This window comes from Poromitra crassiceps (assembly GCF_964638095.1).
Source record: "Poromitra crassiceps genome assembly, chromosome: 26".
In the NCBI taxonomy this organism is placed as follows: Eukaryota; Metazoa; Chordata; class Actinopteri; order Beryciformes; family Melamphaidae; genus Poromitra; species Poromitra crassiceps.
Window position 1 is genome coordinate 7,108,569 of NC_139640.1, and position 16,696 is coordinate 7,125,264.

Below are 16,696 nucleotides of genomic sequence, written 5' to 3' on the forward strand. Positions count from 1 at the left end.
TTAATATTTATGTGTGGGCATCTTTATCCTACCCTTTGCAGAGCAACTGCCTTGGCCCCTCCTTTTCTAAATGTTTCTCTACAGAATGTTTTTCTACAGATTGTTTTAGACTTGCCCTTGTTCCTTGTTTACTGTATTTTCTAGTGTACCGACAACTTTGCTTCCTACACTAGGCTATACAATCTTAAAATGTACTTTTTTGTGTATTATGTCTTGAGAATGTCTTTCTCCATTATTTTGTTTTTCATGTGAAGCAAGATAATGATGATTCACCTTAATGGTTGATTGCTCTCACCTGTTTTCTTTTCCCCCACGCCCATTAGTGGGAGGAGATGTTTGACTTGTATATATGGGTGCTCTGTCATTTTGTGCTTCATTCTGATGAAGGTCTCACGACCGAAATGTCAATATAACAACTGACCACTGAGATGATGTCCCACCGGTTTTCAAAAACCAAACCACTGACAGACAGACAGACAGACAAACAGACAGACAGACAGACAGACAGACATGGAGACGGAGAGAGACAGAGACTAATTTTTAAGAAGTTTTCTGTTGTTCCGGCTTTCTGATGTCTTTAATCTTCTATGACAGACCATCTTTGGGTTGTGCACTGTTGGTCAGGACAAAAGAATACATTTGAGGATGTCATCTTGGGCTTTGGGGGGAAATGATCACCATTTCATTTTATAGACCATACGATTAATCGATTAGTCCAAAATAATCGACAGATTAATTGACAATTAAAATAATCATTAGTCCCCCCCCCCCCCCCCCCCCCTAAATAATCGTTAGTTGCAGTCCTGCTCAGCATTGGCAATGTGTCCCACATTGTCCCACACAAACATATTTGTCCCACATTTGGTTTGCTGGGATCTGGTCACAACCCAGAGAAGAAGAAGAAAGTGTGACCGGCTTAAAAGACACAGGGTTGTTTAATAGATTGTTTAATACGTGGTTTAATTTATTTATTTTTATTTAATTTATTTCCTATTAACTAATGTAAACTTGATCTTGTTCTACGTACTCCGGTACAGTAGGTGGCGGTATGCACCTTAAAGTTGGTATTGCAATCCGCCAAGAAATGCAAAGAAGAAGAAGAAGTAGAAGAAGAAGAAGAAGAAACTGTGACCGGAAGTCCCAGGCTTGTCTAAAGCTAAAGAGGTCAGCTAACTGCTTTTTTGCGCTTTTATTGATATTTAAGCCATCCCATTCAAGCAAAAAGCCAACCACGTCAACTCGAGTAACGTTACAGCTAACACCGAGACTACGGTTAACTAATGTTAACTTAGCTAGCGTTAGTTAACTTAGCTAGCTGCTGCATTGCTAGCTAGCTAGGCTAGGCATGATTTCAAAAGATCCGTGTCCATGGTGTGGCCTAAGGTTACAAGTGCCTCTACCGAAAGAATACTTGCTTTTCATAGCCTACCTTCAATAGTCCAATTTAGAATATAACGTCAACGACATTATATTTTAAGTTATAACGTAAATGCAGGACAAAAATGCAAATAATGTAAAATAGTATGGCTAAATTAAACAATTACTCCACAGATGCTGATCTACAGTGTTGGGGAAGCTACTTTGAAAGCATAGCTTAGGAAGCTACCAAAATAGTTCAAACTATTTTGTAAAAAAAAAAGACAATGTACATGTGATATATGAAGTAAATCATAATAGCCTACAGAAAAGCACAACGCAAGTAAAAATATGCCTCTCAATTGAGTTTGACACCCAATACATTAGATGTTGTGTTTGTGTTTGTTGTAAACAAATCTGGGTTCTTCTAGGTTTTGTTTTATCAGACAAATAAACAGAAAATACTTGGCTAGGATTGGTTAGGGTAAGAATCTCAGGGCAAGCCAATCCGAGGCAGCATAGCCTGTGTGACTTGCGCTAGGATTGGTTAAGGTCAGAGTAAGAATACCAGTCAAGCCAATTAGAGGCAGCGTAGGCTGTGTGTCAAGAAGTACAGTAATGTTAGTGGGATCCTCGCGGTGCAGTGTCTATGTGCCGACAGTCCGCAATGCCGATAGCCCACAAGCAGAACCAGCTGAGCGAGGCAGTGTGCAGCGTGTCGTTGGGGGACCGGCTGGAGCTAACCTCTCCCAGCCCCCACGCCCAAACCTAACCTCTCCCACCCCACATGCCTAAACCTAACCTCCCGCAGACCCTAACCCTAAAGCTAACCTCTCCTACCCCCCACGCCTAAACCTAACCTCCCCCAGACCCTAACCCTAAACCTAACCTCTCCCACCCCCCCATGCCTAAACCTAACCTCCTGCAGACCCTAACCCTAAACCTAACCTCTCCCACCCCCCATGCCTAAACCTAACCTCCCGCAGACCCTAAACCTAACCTCTCCCACCCCCCACGCCTAAACCTAACGTTGGCATTGCGGGCTGTCGGCACTGCGGGTGGTCGGCATAGCGGGTGGACGCCATCCTCGCTGCCTTCACGGTCTATGCTGCCAGTAGCCTGGGTAAACCCAGCCCCCACGTACTCTGCTCACTAGTCACTAGTGACTAGTGAGCAGGGTCTGTCTGAGAGCAGGTCACGTGGGGGCTGGGTTTACCCAGGCTATGCTGCCAGTGCCTTCAAACCGATCAGGACGAAAGAAAAAGAGGCAGTCCTGTCAAAGGGGGTTCTGGTTCAACCGTATTGGCAAAATAAAATAAATGTGTATATTCCTTTCATTTTATTGGCCAAAATTGTAGTTTGTAGTTTGAGTAGTTAAACTACACAAAAATGACCAAAAAGTAGTTTAACTATTTGACACAAATATGAATGTAGTTGAACTACCAGCAACCCACTGCAAAATGTAGTTCAACTCCATGTAGTTCACTAACTCCCCAACACTGCTAATGGCAGACTGTTCATAGTCTTTATGAATGAGACGATCAATTGTGAGAAAGCACTGAAATGCATAAAAACGAAACAAGCCTTGGATGTTTAAACATACATTTTGATTTCTCTGACCTCTGACTTTTTTGTTTGTCTGATTATGTTACTAAAATGTGTAATAGCTCAGTGTGGTCTTTGTAGCGTGATTTCTAACCCCACATAGGATAAGCAATAACCACGCCCTGTGGCGCCGGGATTGGCCAGGAGCATTGAAGCTTGGGACCTCTGCTTGGGACTAAAGCACCTGGGGTTTTTCATCTTTTAAAATAAAGATGTTTAAAAAACTATTGCTTGTTACATTTTCAGTGCTGTACCTTTTCTCAGGGTAAGAATTGAGCTTGAAATTAACGATAATCATACATTATATTATATGAGCTATGAACGTGAACACAACACCGTTTATATTATTGCATGTTTTTGTAGATTGTGTACATTGTGTAGATTACAATTATTATGCTTATTATTAGTATTACTATGCTAAGGAAGGTAGGTGACCATAATTCATTTCAGTGTCCGCTCTCGAAATCGCTGTCTGTTCTCAAGAGCGTGTTGCTCCTGGCCAATCCCGGCACCACAGGGCGTGGTTATTGCTTATCCTATGTGGGGTTAGAAATCACGCGTCTTTGTACTGCTTTACTTCATGACCAAATGGATACTGTATAGACCAAATCACCGTGACGTCACCATGTAAACAAATTTACTTCCGGGTACCACTTGGGGAAGGCGGCAGGTTTAAATGTGCGTGTTGTCAAATAAATGCTGTCAAACCCTCTCGTTGTTTTCGGCCGACTACTTTCAATTTAAATGGTTAAACGGTTGGTAAACATGCTTGTCCGACGTATCTAGCCTTTCTTCTGTGTTTGTTTTATGTAGTGTTAGCTAGCTAATAATGTTTGTTTGTCTGTCAAACTCGCTGTTTTTTTGCAGACTCGTAACCTCGCGTCACCAGGCTCTTCTCGGCGAGAGCAGACTCGTTAACGTTACAGACAGAGCTACCGACGCCACGTTAATTTAATTTAGCGTCAAGTCTACTCTGGTCTGGTCCAACAGGTAAATAAGCTAGTCTGGTCTCCACTAACGTTAGTGAAAGTGTTGTTATGAATGATATTAAACAACAACACAACACGGACGAACCATTTTTGTCTTCTTTGTCTGTTTTTGTCTTCAACACGTCAGTTTGTGCCGTTCACTGCCATTATAATGTGTGGACCCAGGGGTACCCGGAAGTAAATGTAAACATCCCGCTGATTTGGTCTATTGGTCAGACTTTGTTAACTAAATAAAGTTTGGAGGGGCTAAAAAAGTGAACAAATATGTAGCAGGGAAGATACATGGAGGAAACTGACTTGAAAGTTGATGCAATGTTTTGCCCTCAGATTCAAAGACAAGGACGTGTTGTGTCTGAGGAAAGATGGAGGCTCCACCTGTTACTTCAATGCCAGTCACTGGGGGTACACTAAACATGATGGAGTATCTGTTGCAAGGTAAGTCACAAATGTCCCCAACAAAAGAAAGAAGATTTAGATCTAGAGCCCCGACCGATATATCGGTCCACTGATATTATCGGCCGATATTGGCCGATAACCGATATATCGGTGTCGGCCGATATGCAGATATTTTTTTATTTTGTATTTTTTAAGTTATAGACGGCATGTCGTGTATATTTGATTTTTTTTCTTAACTCAAATTATATTTTATATTTGTTCTGTTTGTGTTTTTGTATTTCTAGTTATTTACAATTATTAAATTCCGAGTTTGGTTTACTGTTTCATTGCATTGATGTCATTTTGGACAATAAAGTTTATTGATAAGCTGTAAAAGATCCTCCCTACATTACATATCTCAAGTCATGTCAAGTCATATATCTTTGTCAAGTGTTTGATATGTGAGGGATCATTGCAAAAATAATTGTGTAATATAATGGTGTATTATAAAACGGCTCTCTCAAATCAAGCAATCTGATTGGTTCACAGCCATTGTATAAATCCAGTAACCCACTCCAATAACCCATGGCCATGGGTTATTGAGTTGCCATGGCAACTCTCTTACTAAAAGGCTTTGGTTACCTCAAATGACAATGTAGAAAAAACAAATGGCGGAGACAGCTGTCAGATCCTTGTGAATCGATCTTCGCTTATAACTTTACTAATACTTTGCAGAAAATTATGTTTTGTACAAGAATAGACGCGGGCTAATGTCTTCTTTGCAAAAAAAAGGCTGTTAACCCCGCATTTAACCCCGCATTTAACCCCGTAACGTTAGTTGGTGTCGGGCTTTGCAGAAAGCTCTCAGCTTCTCAGCAAGCGCCAGGATTGGCCAATGTCAACTTCAGTCTCCAGAACGATCCAATCAAATCACCCGCACGTTCTTGCGGTCCCGCCTTACAGTAGTGTTTCAACTGACTCTGCCAGAATGATATGCCAGTCGGACTTATAGTATTATTAATTATTATTATTATATTATCATACTTGGAAACCGTTTTATAAAAGCAATATAGCACTCGAGCAGCGTGTGTTGTGGCATATATCCCGCTGCTCAGCAGTTATCCCACTCGGCCTGCGGCCTCGTGGGATAACAGCTGATCAGCGGGATATATTTTCCACAACACACTGGCTCTCATGCTATATTGCTTAATTATATAATATAAGAATATCGGCCGATATATCGATATCGGAATTTTTTTACTTCCTAATATCGGTATCGGCATCGGCCTCCAAAATCCAGTATCGGTCGGGCTCTAATCGTATCAGTGTTTTGATACTGATGTTCTACGTCAGGGATAGGTAACCATGGAGGGCAGAGAAAGAGCAGGTTTTCATTCACCAAAGAGACGACACCTGCAGAGTTCACTGATTACCACACATTCAACCTGGATCACCTTCACAACCGTCAATCACTTTTATGACTTTTGAAATGTAAATGCATTTTTTTAACGCAATGCAATTTCAGAAAACGCTTCAAATGGCATAAAAGTGATTCACGTTTGTGAAAATTATCCTGCTGAACACAAATGTGCCACTCCCATAAACTTTTGTTAACCACAGACCTTATTTTATGCATTTAAATCCCCATTGTAAAACCCCATTCACCTTTCTCCGAGGAAATTTTTTTCTGGCCCTCTCTATCATCAAAGTTGCCCATCCCTGGGTTACGGCATGGCAATATCTGTTCGGCCCTCGGCAACAATCTGGGTTTCTCATGTGGCCCCCCATGAAAAATAATTGCCCACCCCTGTTTTAACGGATGCAGGCTAGCATTAGCCGCTTGTGTTAGCCGGCTGTTTTGCATTATTTGTCGGCTTAATATTACTATAACCTAACAACCGATAACGATAGCTGGACTAACACAATAATAGATACATATTTTCAGAAATGACCAGGTTTTCCAACTGCCTGTGTATGCCAGGAAATGTGTTTTCTAATGTTAACTCCCGGGTATAAGATGGGGTCTACAGTGTACACAACCACCAGCCATTAGCTAATCGCTAACGGGTTAGCGTTAGCGTTAGCTTATACAAACAAACACTGGAGGTTTTATTTTTGGTAGTAAAGCAATACACGTTTTTATATGGATATCTCAGGGAAGTGCTTTGACTGTGGGGATGTTCGTTCTGCACAAGCTCCTCTCTTAGCTGTTGTAAGGATATACAGAGAAGAGACCAGGCAGCTAATGCGCTGGGCTAACGTTACTAGGTTTGGCTGCCCTACCCACACTATACCAGTAAACAACGTACATTAGGCTAATCAACACAGAGCTGCAAACATCAGTTCATCAGATCATTTCCTCCTTATAGCAGTGAGAGCAGCCCGGAGGTCTGACTTGTCCGGTTGATACGAGCTCAATCTCCAACAACGCAAATCTGATTTCCGTACAGGCGTCATTTTGATAAATTGATCTCATAGTGGGAATCTTCCTGGTTACTTTTGGCGAGACAAAAATATTACAACTTAAAGTGCCATATTTACAGAGCTAGACTGTATATAAATACACAACGCAGAAAAGAAAGTTCAGAGGGGCGGGCCGGGGGCCTCACAGGTTCCAACTCAATGGAGCTACTGCGCAGAATCTGGTTCACTGATCTGGCAGGATTTCGGCTTGGGTCTGGCGGCAAACCAGACCCATGGTTTGCCGCAACCCACGGCAAACCATGCAATTTCTCCGCTCTCTGGCCCGGTGCTTCCACTACATTCCTACCCCGGTCACCATGACCCGGTGGCAGACAATGGCTGTCTTGCGCACACACAAGTAGTTAGGTGCTGGCTCGTCTCAACGCCAGACCCATGATAGTTCTTATCCAATCCAATCCAATCCACTTTATTTAAGCACATTTAAAACAACAGAGTTGACCAAAGTGCGGTACACTCAAACAAAAATAGCAGTGAGTCCAGTGACAAAAGAAAATACGAGATAGCCTAGATAGCCACCATCTCTCAATATTTATATATTTATTTATTTATTTATTATTTATTTATAGCTCAGTGGTTTTAGACCAGAGGTTCTCAAATGTTGTTCAGCCAAGGACCCCTTACAAGATAGAAAATATACCGGGGACCCCCCTCATTCTGATTTGTGATTTTGGGCTAAGCTTAGTGTGCTTGACTTTGACTTTGACTTTTAAATTGATAGGTTTGTTAGATTAGAATGTAATCCATGAACAATTTTAGATTTAAAGCATACAATATTTTCACTGAACTATGAAGCTTTTGCAACGACAAAAATATTTTTATTTTTATTTTCCTGAAAACCTTTCGCGGATTCCCCTGGCAAAGTACCACGGACCCCTGGGGGTCCCCGGACCCCCATTTGAGAACCAAGGGTTTAGACCAGTGGTTCTCAACTGATCAAGCCTCATGACCCACATTTTTCGTTAGTCATTGCACCGTAACACAGGCGTTACGTTTCAGATTTTTTTTCTGTTCATCTGTCATTAACTCATTCACTGCCAATATCTGACTGGCATTTTTGGCACAGGCCAAGTATTTCCATAATGTTTGGTCATCTTTCAAGACCCACAGTAAATTCTGTACTAGGACTACAGTGATGTCCAATACCTCGAAATGAAGATCTAAGTCTCTACTTTCACCCCCAAAAAGAAAGTTAGCTTTTAGCATGTTCTGTACTCTACTTATAACCCTTTTTATACACCCCATGTTCACCAAAAAAGCCTGTCTGGGAAGAGAAAAGGGAGAAAAAAGCATTTTTGTAAAAGGGCACAATCTCAGGCATAACTCACTCTCAATTCTTTTATTTTGAACTGTATTGACATCAGACATGTAAATATTATTCGTTAGGACACAAATGACAAAAAAAAAATATATATATATATATATATATATATATATACACACATGAAGTGCTTTTTTTTTTACATTCAACAATACAGTTTACTCGGTGTGAGTGTGCAGACAGACAGACAGACAGACAGACAGACACACCGACAGACAGACAGACAGACAGACAGACAGACAGACAGACACACACACACACACACACACACACACACACACACACACACACACACACACACACACACACACACACACACACACGATCCCCCTTTTAGATTTCTAACCCAACATAGGATAAGCAATAACCACGCCCTGTGGCGCTGGGATTGGCCAGGAGCAACACTGGAGGGCGAGCAGCCCAGCGATTTCATGAACCAACTGAAGAGCTCTTGAGAAGGACAGCGGGCTGCTGTGAGTGCCTTCTGCCCGCTGCTGCCTAGCTGTTCCTGTGTTTATTTTGATTTGTTCTGGTACACCGTCCTCGTCCATGTCTCCCTGTCATATCTACTGTATGATCGTTCCCGTTTTCCCCTCGGCTATTCAACACGTCCTCACCGCCCTCGCAAACTGATCGATCATTTCCTCATTCCTCCGATGATCAAACACATCTCTTGATTACTTTCTCCCGTTTTCTCCTGGCTGGCACAGAGGAAGGCGACTCCAGCTCGGCGTTTCAATTGCGTTTCTCCTGTCTGCACAAGGAAGCGTTACCCGTTCTCTGCTTTTCCTCTGGCTCAATTTCAAAACAACAGCTGCGGTATGTGTTTGATCGCGTGCTGTCGGCTACCCTTTGAAGGCAGGGACCTGTCTCTGTGTGACAGGCTGGGCAAGTGTTTGCTGCAGGCGCTGCACCAATAAAAACAAAAACACGTCAAACACGTCCTTGGCGGGGAAGGCCATTGCTGATAACACGTCAAAGACGTCATTGGCGGTGAATGAGTTAACGTGATGAATTAGGTAGTTAATTCTGAACAATGCTGTTCATGCTACATACCAAATTAATCGTCTGAATCTTGTGCATCGAACCCTGTCTTCCTTTTTCGGATCAGATCAACACAGCGGAAGTTATAGCCGTCTTTGTACAAAGACAAAGACAACATTTCAGATTATTTGGCTTTTTCAAATGGCTTTTTGGAAATCCGCCTAGGTATCTCCCTCCAAAAACCACTGCCAAATACTCATGTTTTGGTATTTTTTCATCTTCTTTGAGTTGGGATGTGGTAAGGCCTGTGGCTATGTCTCCATTGGGTTTCTAGCCATAAATACAACAACCACAGGTAACTGTTTACACTCTAAAAGTGTTTTTTATTCTAGGCGAGAATCAACCACTGTGTTTGAGCTGGTGTTACTCAGGGTCAGTAACACATAGTCATCCTGACACTTGGAACAGAAACTTCAAAGTCTTACCTTTCAGAAAAGGTCAGGCAGTTGTCTGTAACCCTAGCGGTTCAGCCACAGTAAGCATTTTAGTTTGGGTATGTCATTTTCACCATTTTCTTCAGAAATAGGTGTCTTTAGAAGAGGTTTGTCACGACCCAAAGTTCAGGTGAGAGGTCAAAGTTCCCCCTTGAAAATGGCCATGCCACTTTTTCCCTCACCAAAACGTAGCCTAATTTCACAGCCGTATTTAGCCCCCTTTCTGTCCAGCTAGCATGGCATGGTTGGTACCAATGGCTGCCTTAAGTCTTCTAGTTTCAGATGATAACAAAAAAAAGTCACGCACCAATCCGCGACCCACTCAAAACGGCCCCACGAACCACTTTGGGGTCGCGACCCCCTGGTTTTAGACCATCATTTATTTCAATGTCAGTTATCAAATTTCACTCAGTTGGATAATGAAATCGCTGTGACGCGTGGATGCAGAGTGTGTGGGAGATTTAGCTCACTCCAGGCCAATCCCAGTGCTTGAATGCTGCATAGGGGGGGGGGGCGCCGGGCGTGTTCTGCCCCAAAGTGCAGTGGGATCCATAATAACGCCATCCTGAATAGTTTTATTTTGGAAAAACATTGACAGGAAGTATTTTCTTGTTGATCCCGGCTGGCTAGCTTGACGCTTGTTGCTGTCAAGGTGTCCGCTTTTGTTCAGTATATTAGATTCATCCTGAATAGTTTGACTATTTGGAAAAACATGACTCCGGCTGGCTCGCTTGACGCGCTTTGCTGTTGAGATGTCAGTATTGTTCAGCTGGTTGAAAAGCGGTTTCTCTTTGGCCCGGTGCTTCCACCACATTCCTACCTCGGACACCATGTCCCGGTGGCAGACAGTGGCTGTCTGTCTAATGTTAGGTGCTGCTGGTTAGTGTCAACGCCAGACCCAGGAGAGTTCTTATCCAATCCAATCCAATCCACTTTATTTATAAAGCACATTTAAAACAACACAGTTGACCAAAGTGCTGTCCACTCAAACGAAAATAGCAGGGACAAAAGAAAATACTCAGCACACACACAAGTAAGACAGAAGTTAAAATAGTGACAAAAAACAGAAAGTAGAAAAAACGCGACTCCCGTACTAGGTTGTAATGAAACGCCACGTCGTAAAGGTGTGTTTTGAGGCGAGATTGAAAGATGGGCAGTGTAGGGGCGGGGCCAGCCTAACATGCAGCAGTGTAGGGGCGGGGCCAGCCTGACATGCAGCAGTGTAGGGGCGGGGCCAGCCTAACATGCAGCAGTGTAGGGGCGGGGCCAGCCTGACATGCAGCAGTGTAGGGGCGGGGCCATCCTAACATGCAGCAGTGTAGGGGCGGGGCCAGCCTAACATGCAGCAGTGTAGGGGCGGGGCCAGCCTGACATGCAGCGGGAGCTCCTTCCACAGTTTGGGGGCTGATCTCCCCTGAGCTTGAGCCTTGCCTTCTGGACGGCCAGGAGAGACTGGTGGTCAGTGGACCTGAGTGACCTAGTCGGGGCATACGGAGTTAAAAGCTCAGAGAGATAGGTTGGGGCTAATCCATTTAGCGATTTGAAAGCAAACAATACAATCTTAAAGGAGCTACGAGCAAGATTTTCGATTGTTATTAAACAGTATAATTACAATATTGATGCATCACATCTTACCTATAATAGTAGCTGAGACCAAAGCCGTGAGAATCGGAGATTGCTCTCTTGATGATTATAGAGTCTGTGTCTGTCTACCGGCGGGCCGGATAAACCCGGAAGTGAAACGAAACGGTTTACGGCAGCTGCCTGCCTTCCGCCGTTTCGCTCTGCCTAGCAACAGACCATAAACACGGAGAACGCCATGCAGGGGCTCGCTACTCTCGCGAACATCTCTCGTTATATTCTAACCGTTTTTTTGGGAAGTAATTTTGTTATTTTGTGGTTATGGCCGAAGTGGCTGCCGCAAACCGTTTCATTTCACTTCCTGATCTGCCCCGGCCACAGACAGAGACAACACTGGCCGATTCACTCGGGGTTCAAGCGAGACTACTCTGCGTTGGTCTCGTCTACTATTAGAGGTAAGATGTGATGCATCGATATTAAATTTAGACTGTTTAATAACAATCGAAAATCTTGCTCGTAGCTGCTTTAAAATGGATTCTAAAACGAACAGGCGGCCAGTGGAGGGAGGCCAGTACAGGGGTGATGTGTTCACGCTTGTGAGTTCCTGTTAGAAGGCGAGCTGCAGCGTTCTGGACCAGCTGTAAGCGTGAGAGGGAGGCCTGGCTCACCCCAACATAAAGGGCATTGCAGTAGTCGAGTCTGCTCGAGATAAAAGCATGTATACGTTTTTCAAGGTTAAAAAAGGTTAAAAAAGGCTTGACCTTAGATAAAAGCCTCAGCTGTAAAAAGCTAGATTTCACTACAGAGTTAATCTGTTTGTCGAGTTTAAAATCCTGATACTAGGCTGATACTAGAGATGTAACGGTATGAAAATTTCACATCACAATTATCGTGACCAAAATGATCACGGTTATCGTATTATCACGATATTCGTAAAAAAATTGCGAAAATGTTCAAAAAATACTGAGAGACTCACTGAAATCATTTTACGTTTTATATTGAAAACTCAGACCCAAAAAGGATTGATACACTCACTGAAATCATTTCTCCAAGGCTGCACGTTTGCATCTGGGAGACGGTTGCCAACTTTGGTTGATGACGGACAGTATTTACCATGTTTTTCAAAGCACTGTAATCACGGTACTACGGTTTTAATGATAATGAAAATTTGAAACGGTACGGTTATCGTAAGGAATTTTATCACGGTTATCATTAAAACCGGTTATGGTTACATCCCTATCTGATACACTATGTTACTGCATGCTGCAGAGCTCTCTCTGTGGGTCTGATACACTACGTTACTGCATGCTGCAGAACTCTCTCTGGGTCTGGGACACTTTCCCTCAGCCGGCTGGTTATGGGAGGGAACCGTTCACTTGGCCAGTCATATGCCAGTGATGGATTCAGTCCTCTCCAATCAGTAACGACTTTGCGATCAGACGACACGGGAGGCGCGCAGCCCATTTTTCGAACCCGCTCTCTCATCGGTGCTACGACCTGTCACTCATTCAATTTCAACCCGCCTTCAAAAACCAGCAGTGGCTGTGAACTGACACGGACTTATTTATGTAGTATGCTGAGCGCAGCGATTCAACGTAATATTTGAGTCTGGGGAGATACTAGGTGCTGGCTAGCTGTCCGGTTAGCTCCACTGTCAGTTTGGTTACTACTATCTGATGAAAGGGACAACAGTGAGCTCCTCACATGATGCAATTTCCTCACCTGGAGTTCACTATTTTCACCGTTGCTTTTGTGTCCATGATCAGCCATAATTGTTTTCCTCTTTTCCACTTCCAGAAGACATCCACTTTGTTCACTGGTAGCTCTCCAACTACGCTTTCATTGCTTTGCGCTAGGAAATAGGTATGCGCGCTTTGACAAAAACTGCAGACTGACTGACTGTTGCGTTTATCTGCTGTGTGATAGGCTGTTAGAGCTATCCATATCAAGTCAAACATATCCAGTCATATCATCATTATTAGGGCTGGGTTAAAAAAATCGATTCTCCAATTTTTAATCTATTTTTATTTTAATCCTTTGATATCGATTCATATGTCCAGAGATCGATTTTTTTAATCCAATTTTTTCTTTTCTTTTTAATAAACAGGCTATAATATTATAGGCTGTGTGTGGTAGTTGAAACATAGTTTCAAGTTGATGTTTATTTATGTTTGTAGTTGAAACAAAAACATAAATACTGTAGGCTACATGAATGGAAATGTTTGATCATTAATATCTACTTTTAGAAATGATATAGGCTGAAATCAAATCACTGCATAATTGTGAAAGTGTCTTTATTGACAGATGAAAAGGCTGTTATTTACCCTTTGTCACCAACTGGTGAGTAAATATATGTGTAACTAAAACCATTCAAATTGACAACCGGTCCGCAACTTTTTTTCCCCATGTATCTACCGGTCCTTGGCGCAAAAAAGGTTGGGAACCCCTGTGTTACATAACTGGACAGTCATGTAATTCAGGTTACAGCTAAAAAAACATGTTTTAGTATCACTAACCAAATCAATATTGAAATTAATCAAATCGAATCGAATCGAATCGGGATTAATCGATTCGGAACCTTGTGAATCGGAATCGATTCTTGAAATTTGAACCAATACCCAGCCCTAATCATTATCGATGTGAGTTTTATCACAATCCCCTATTGAGATCGTTTTATCGCCCAGCCATACAACAGCAGTAACGTAAACCCACTGAATACAACATTCTATTTCTCCACTGGCCGGCCGGGCACTTTCTCCGTATTTGTTGTTGCTAATGTTATGGGAAACGGCAGTGGAGTCAAGTAGGCGAACTAGCGTAACGTTTTGAATGAGTTTTATCGGGCCTCCATTATGGAGAAGCATGCGTCTGTCTCTGGACGTCTATCCTGTTTGCAGCGGGATTTACCCCTGCGTTGGCGGATTCAGATAAAAAAAATGGAGTATAGAGACACTGCGGAGCTCATCATCATTCAGAAGCCACGCCCAAAACGGGGGAAAACACAAACTCCCGTCCAATCCTGGCGTTCTCCTATGTCGCGTGCACGGTCAGGTGTTGGACAAAAAGATCGTATATACGGAAGATGAACACTCCAACTTACCTCATTGACAGCAACGTCCACATTTTTCTTCTCGCCAATTCTCAATGGCTTCCTTGTTTTCCTCGGGAGTACAAAAAAACTTTAACTGGCGATTTTTTACATTTGTTGTCTGCGCAGCCCCACCACACAACAGCTTTTAGCTATGTTTAATTCAAGGAAAATGACGCTGGTGTGTGGAAATGAACGGAGCTTTTCCCCCCGTGATGGGCGTGGCCTATTTCATGCAGTGTCTCTATGGTTGGAGTATGGAGAACGGTTGAAACGTTGCTCAAACACTGACGTCTCTCGAATGCCCCATCCCTATCCAATCTCTACCCTTTCTCGTTTCAGGCAGCGTGTTGGACCAGGCACTCGACAGCCTCTTGCATCGCCTCCGAGGGCTCTGCGACAACATGGAGCCCGAGACCTTCATGGACCACGAGCTGGTGTACCTTCTGAAGGGTCAACAGGGGAACCCGTTCATCCTGCGCGCCCGACGCTCCCTCTCCCAACCCACGGCCCCGTGGCACCTGCGCTACCTCGGCCAGCCAGAGGTGGGAGACAAGAGTCGCCACGCCTTGGCGCGCAACTGCGTCGACGTGGCGGCCTCGCACAGCCTGCCGGAGTTCCTCAACGAGATGGGCTTCCGCATGGACCACGAGTTTGTGGCCAACGGACACATTTTCCGCAAAGGCGTCATGAAGGTAGTGGTCAGCAAGCTGTCGCGCATCCTGGTGCCGGGGAACACGGAGAACACGGAGCGTCTGTCGCTCTCCTACTTGGTGGAGCTGAGCGTGTCGGCTCCCGCCGGCCAGGACAACGTGTCCGAGGACATGCGCAGCTTCGCCGAGCAGCTCAAACCCCTGGTTCATCTGGAGAAGATCGACCCCAGCAAACAGAGACATTGATGGGGTGGGTGTTGATTCTTCTCCTCTCACTATCATGGACTCCATCAGACTGATTCCAACCTAAGCCCCTCCGTTCACACAGGACGCCGAAGCAACGCTCAACCGAAGCTGTACCTACGCTGCTGTACCCACAAGTTTCATTTCGGCGTCCTTGTTAACAGACGGAGCCGTTCACACCGCTCGCGCGCAGCGTGCCACGCCGTGCCGAAGCCGCGCTCATGCCTACGCCGAAGCGATCACTCAGGACCGACGGCGAATTTCCAAGTTTGACGCTGAAGCCGTGAGGCATGAAGTCATTGGGAGTCGTGGGCGGGGTTCAAGGCGCGAGAGTAGGCGCTGAGAGGAAAAGAGAAGGCGTCTTGTGTGAACAGTAAGGCGTACGTTCAGCTTGTGCCTGCTTCAAGCTTCAGTTCTGCTTACGTTCGGCGTCAATGTTCTCACACTCTGCCTGGTAATTTTGTAATGCAAATGAGAAAATGTCACTAATGTGTAGCACTATAATAAAATACAGTATCACTGCATTTTCCACCAAAGTTCAACCTTACTAGTTTTCAAGTAAGAATCCCCAACTTTTTCATACTTTATAAATGTCTTAAATTAATTACGGTAGGTTCATTTTGTCTTCTTTTTAATTATGTTTTTAGTTTTCTTATTTTCAGGCCAATTAGAGTAGGTGTTATTTTACCTGCTGACACGTCATCACCAGGAAGTCAGATGACAGCTCTGCAGAAGGCTGTAGTTAACAGCCGAAACCCGTCAGCAGGTAAAAATAACACCATACTCTAATTTGTCTGAAAATAAGAAAACTAAAAACATAATTATAAATGTCTTATTTTCCTCCTCTCTATCACCAATTGTTAACATACAGTATAACAGATTTAGCGTTCACATTTGCTGTACTAAATTGCATATGAGAATGGGTTACTCTTTCCCGGGAAAAATACTGTGCACACAGGAAGTGATGTTCATGTTTATGGAAGCAGCAGTCTCCAAAATAAGAGAAAAGCAAGGATCTTACGGTTTTCAAAGTTTGACCTCTTGGTAATTATAGTGGAGCTTTTGTACTTCAACACAGTGTACAGTTCCTGGGGGAGGTGGGGGGGTTAGATCTTAGAATTTGAAGTTCCTAAATAAGGTTAAAAAAAAATCTGACTTTGTGACTATTTCCTTTTTGTGTCGATTGATATTCCTAATTGAAGTTTGATAGCTATGATGGACAGGTGGTAAAGAATGCAATAGTGACATATTTAGGGATGCACCGATATGAACATTTTGGCCGATGCCGATAACCGATATTAACATTGCTGTTATGGCCGATAACCGATATTTACCGATGTCGATATGATCTGTATAAAAACACATTTCTATGATAATAAAATTTTGTATATACTGAAAAACACATGTAAACACTGAATTTGAAAAAGTAATGCATTTCTTTATTTCAAAAACATTTGTAAAAGCCCATAAATCATAGATTTACTGCATTATTTCATCTCAATGTGAAGAATTTGGCTGATACCGAT

General features: G+C 43.4%; 1 protein-coding gene across 1 annotated transcript; it reads left to right on the forward strand.

Moving 5' to 3' along the window:
* The first annotated feature begins 1,119 nt into the window (after positions 1-1,119).
* med18 (mediator of RNA polymerase II transcription, subunit 18 homolog (yeast)) lies at positions 1,120-16,238 on the forward strand. The gene is made up of 3 exons (XM_083661314.1): positions 1,120-1,164; positions 4,278-4,385; positions 14,617-16,238. The coding sequence occupies exons 2-3, from the start codon at positions 4,313-4,315 to the stop codon at positions 15,171-15,173; spliced, it is 630 nt and encodes a 209-aa protein (XP_083517440.1). The 5' UTR covers positions 1,120-1,164; positions 4,278-4,312; the 3' UTR covers positions 15,174-16,238.
* The last annotated feature ends 458 nt before the right edge of the window (positions 16,239-16,696 follow it).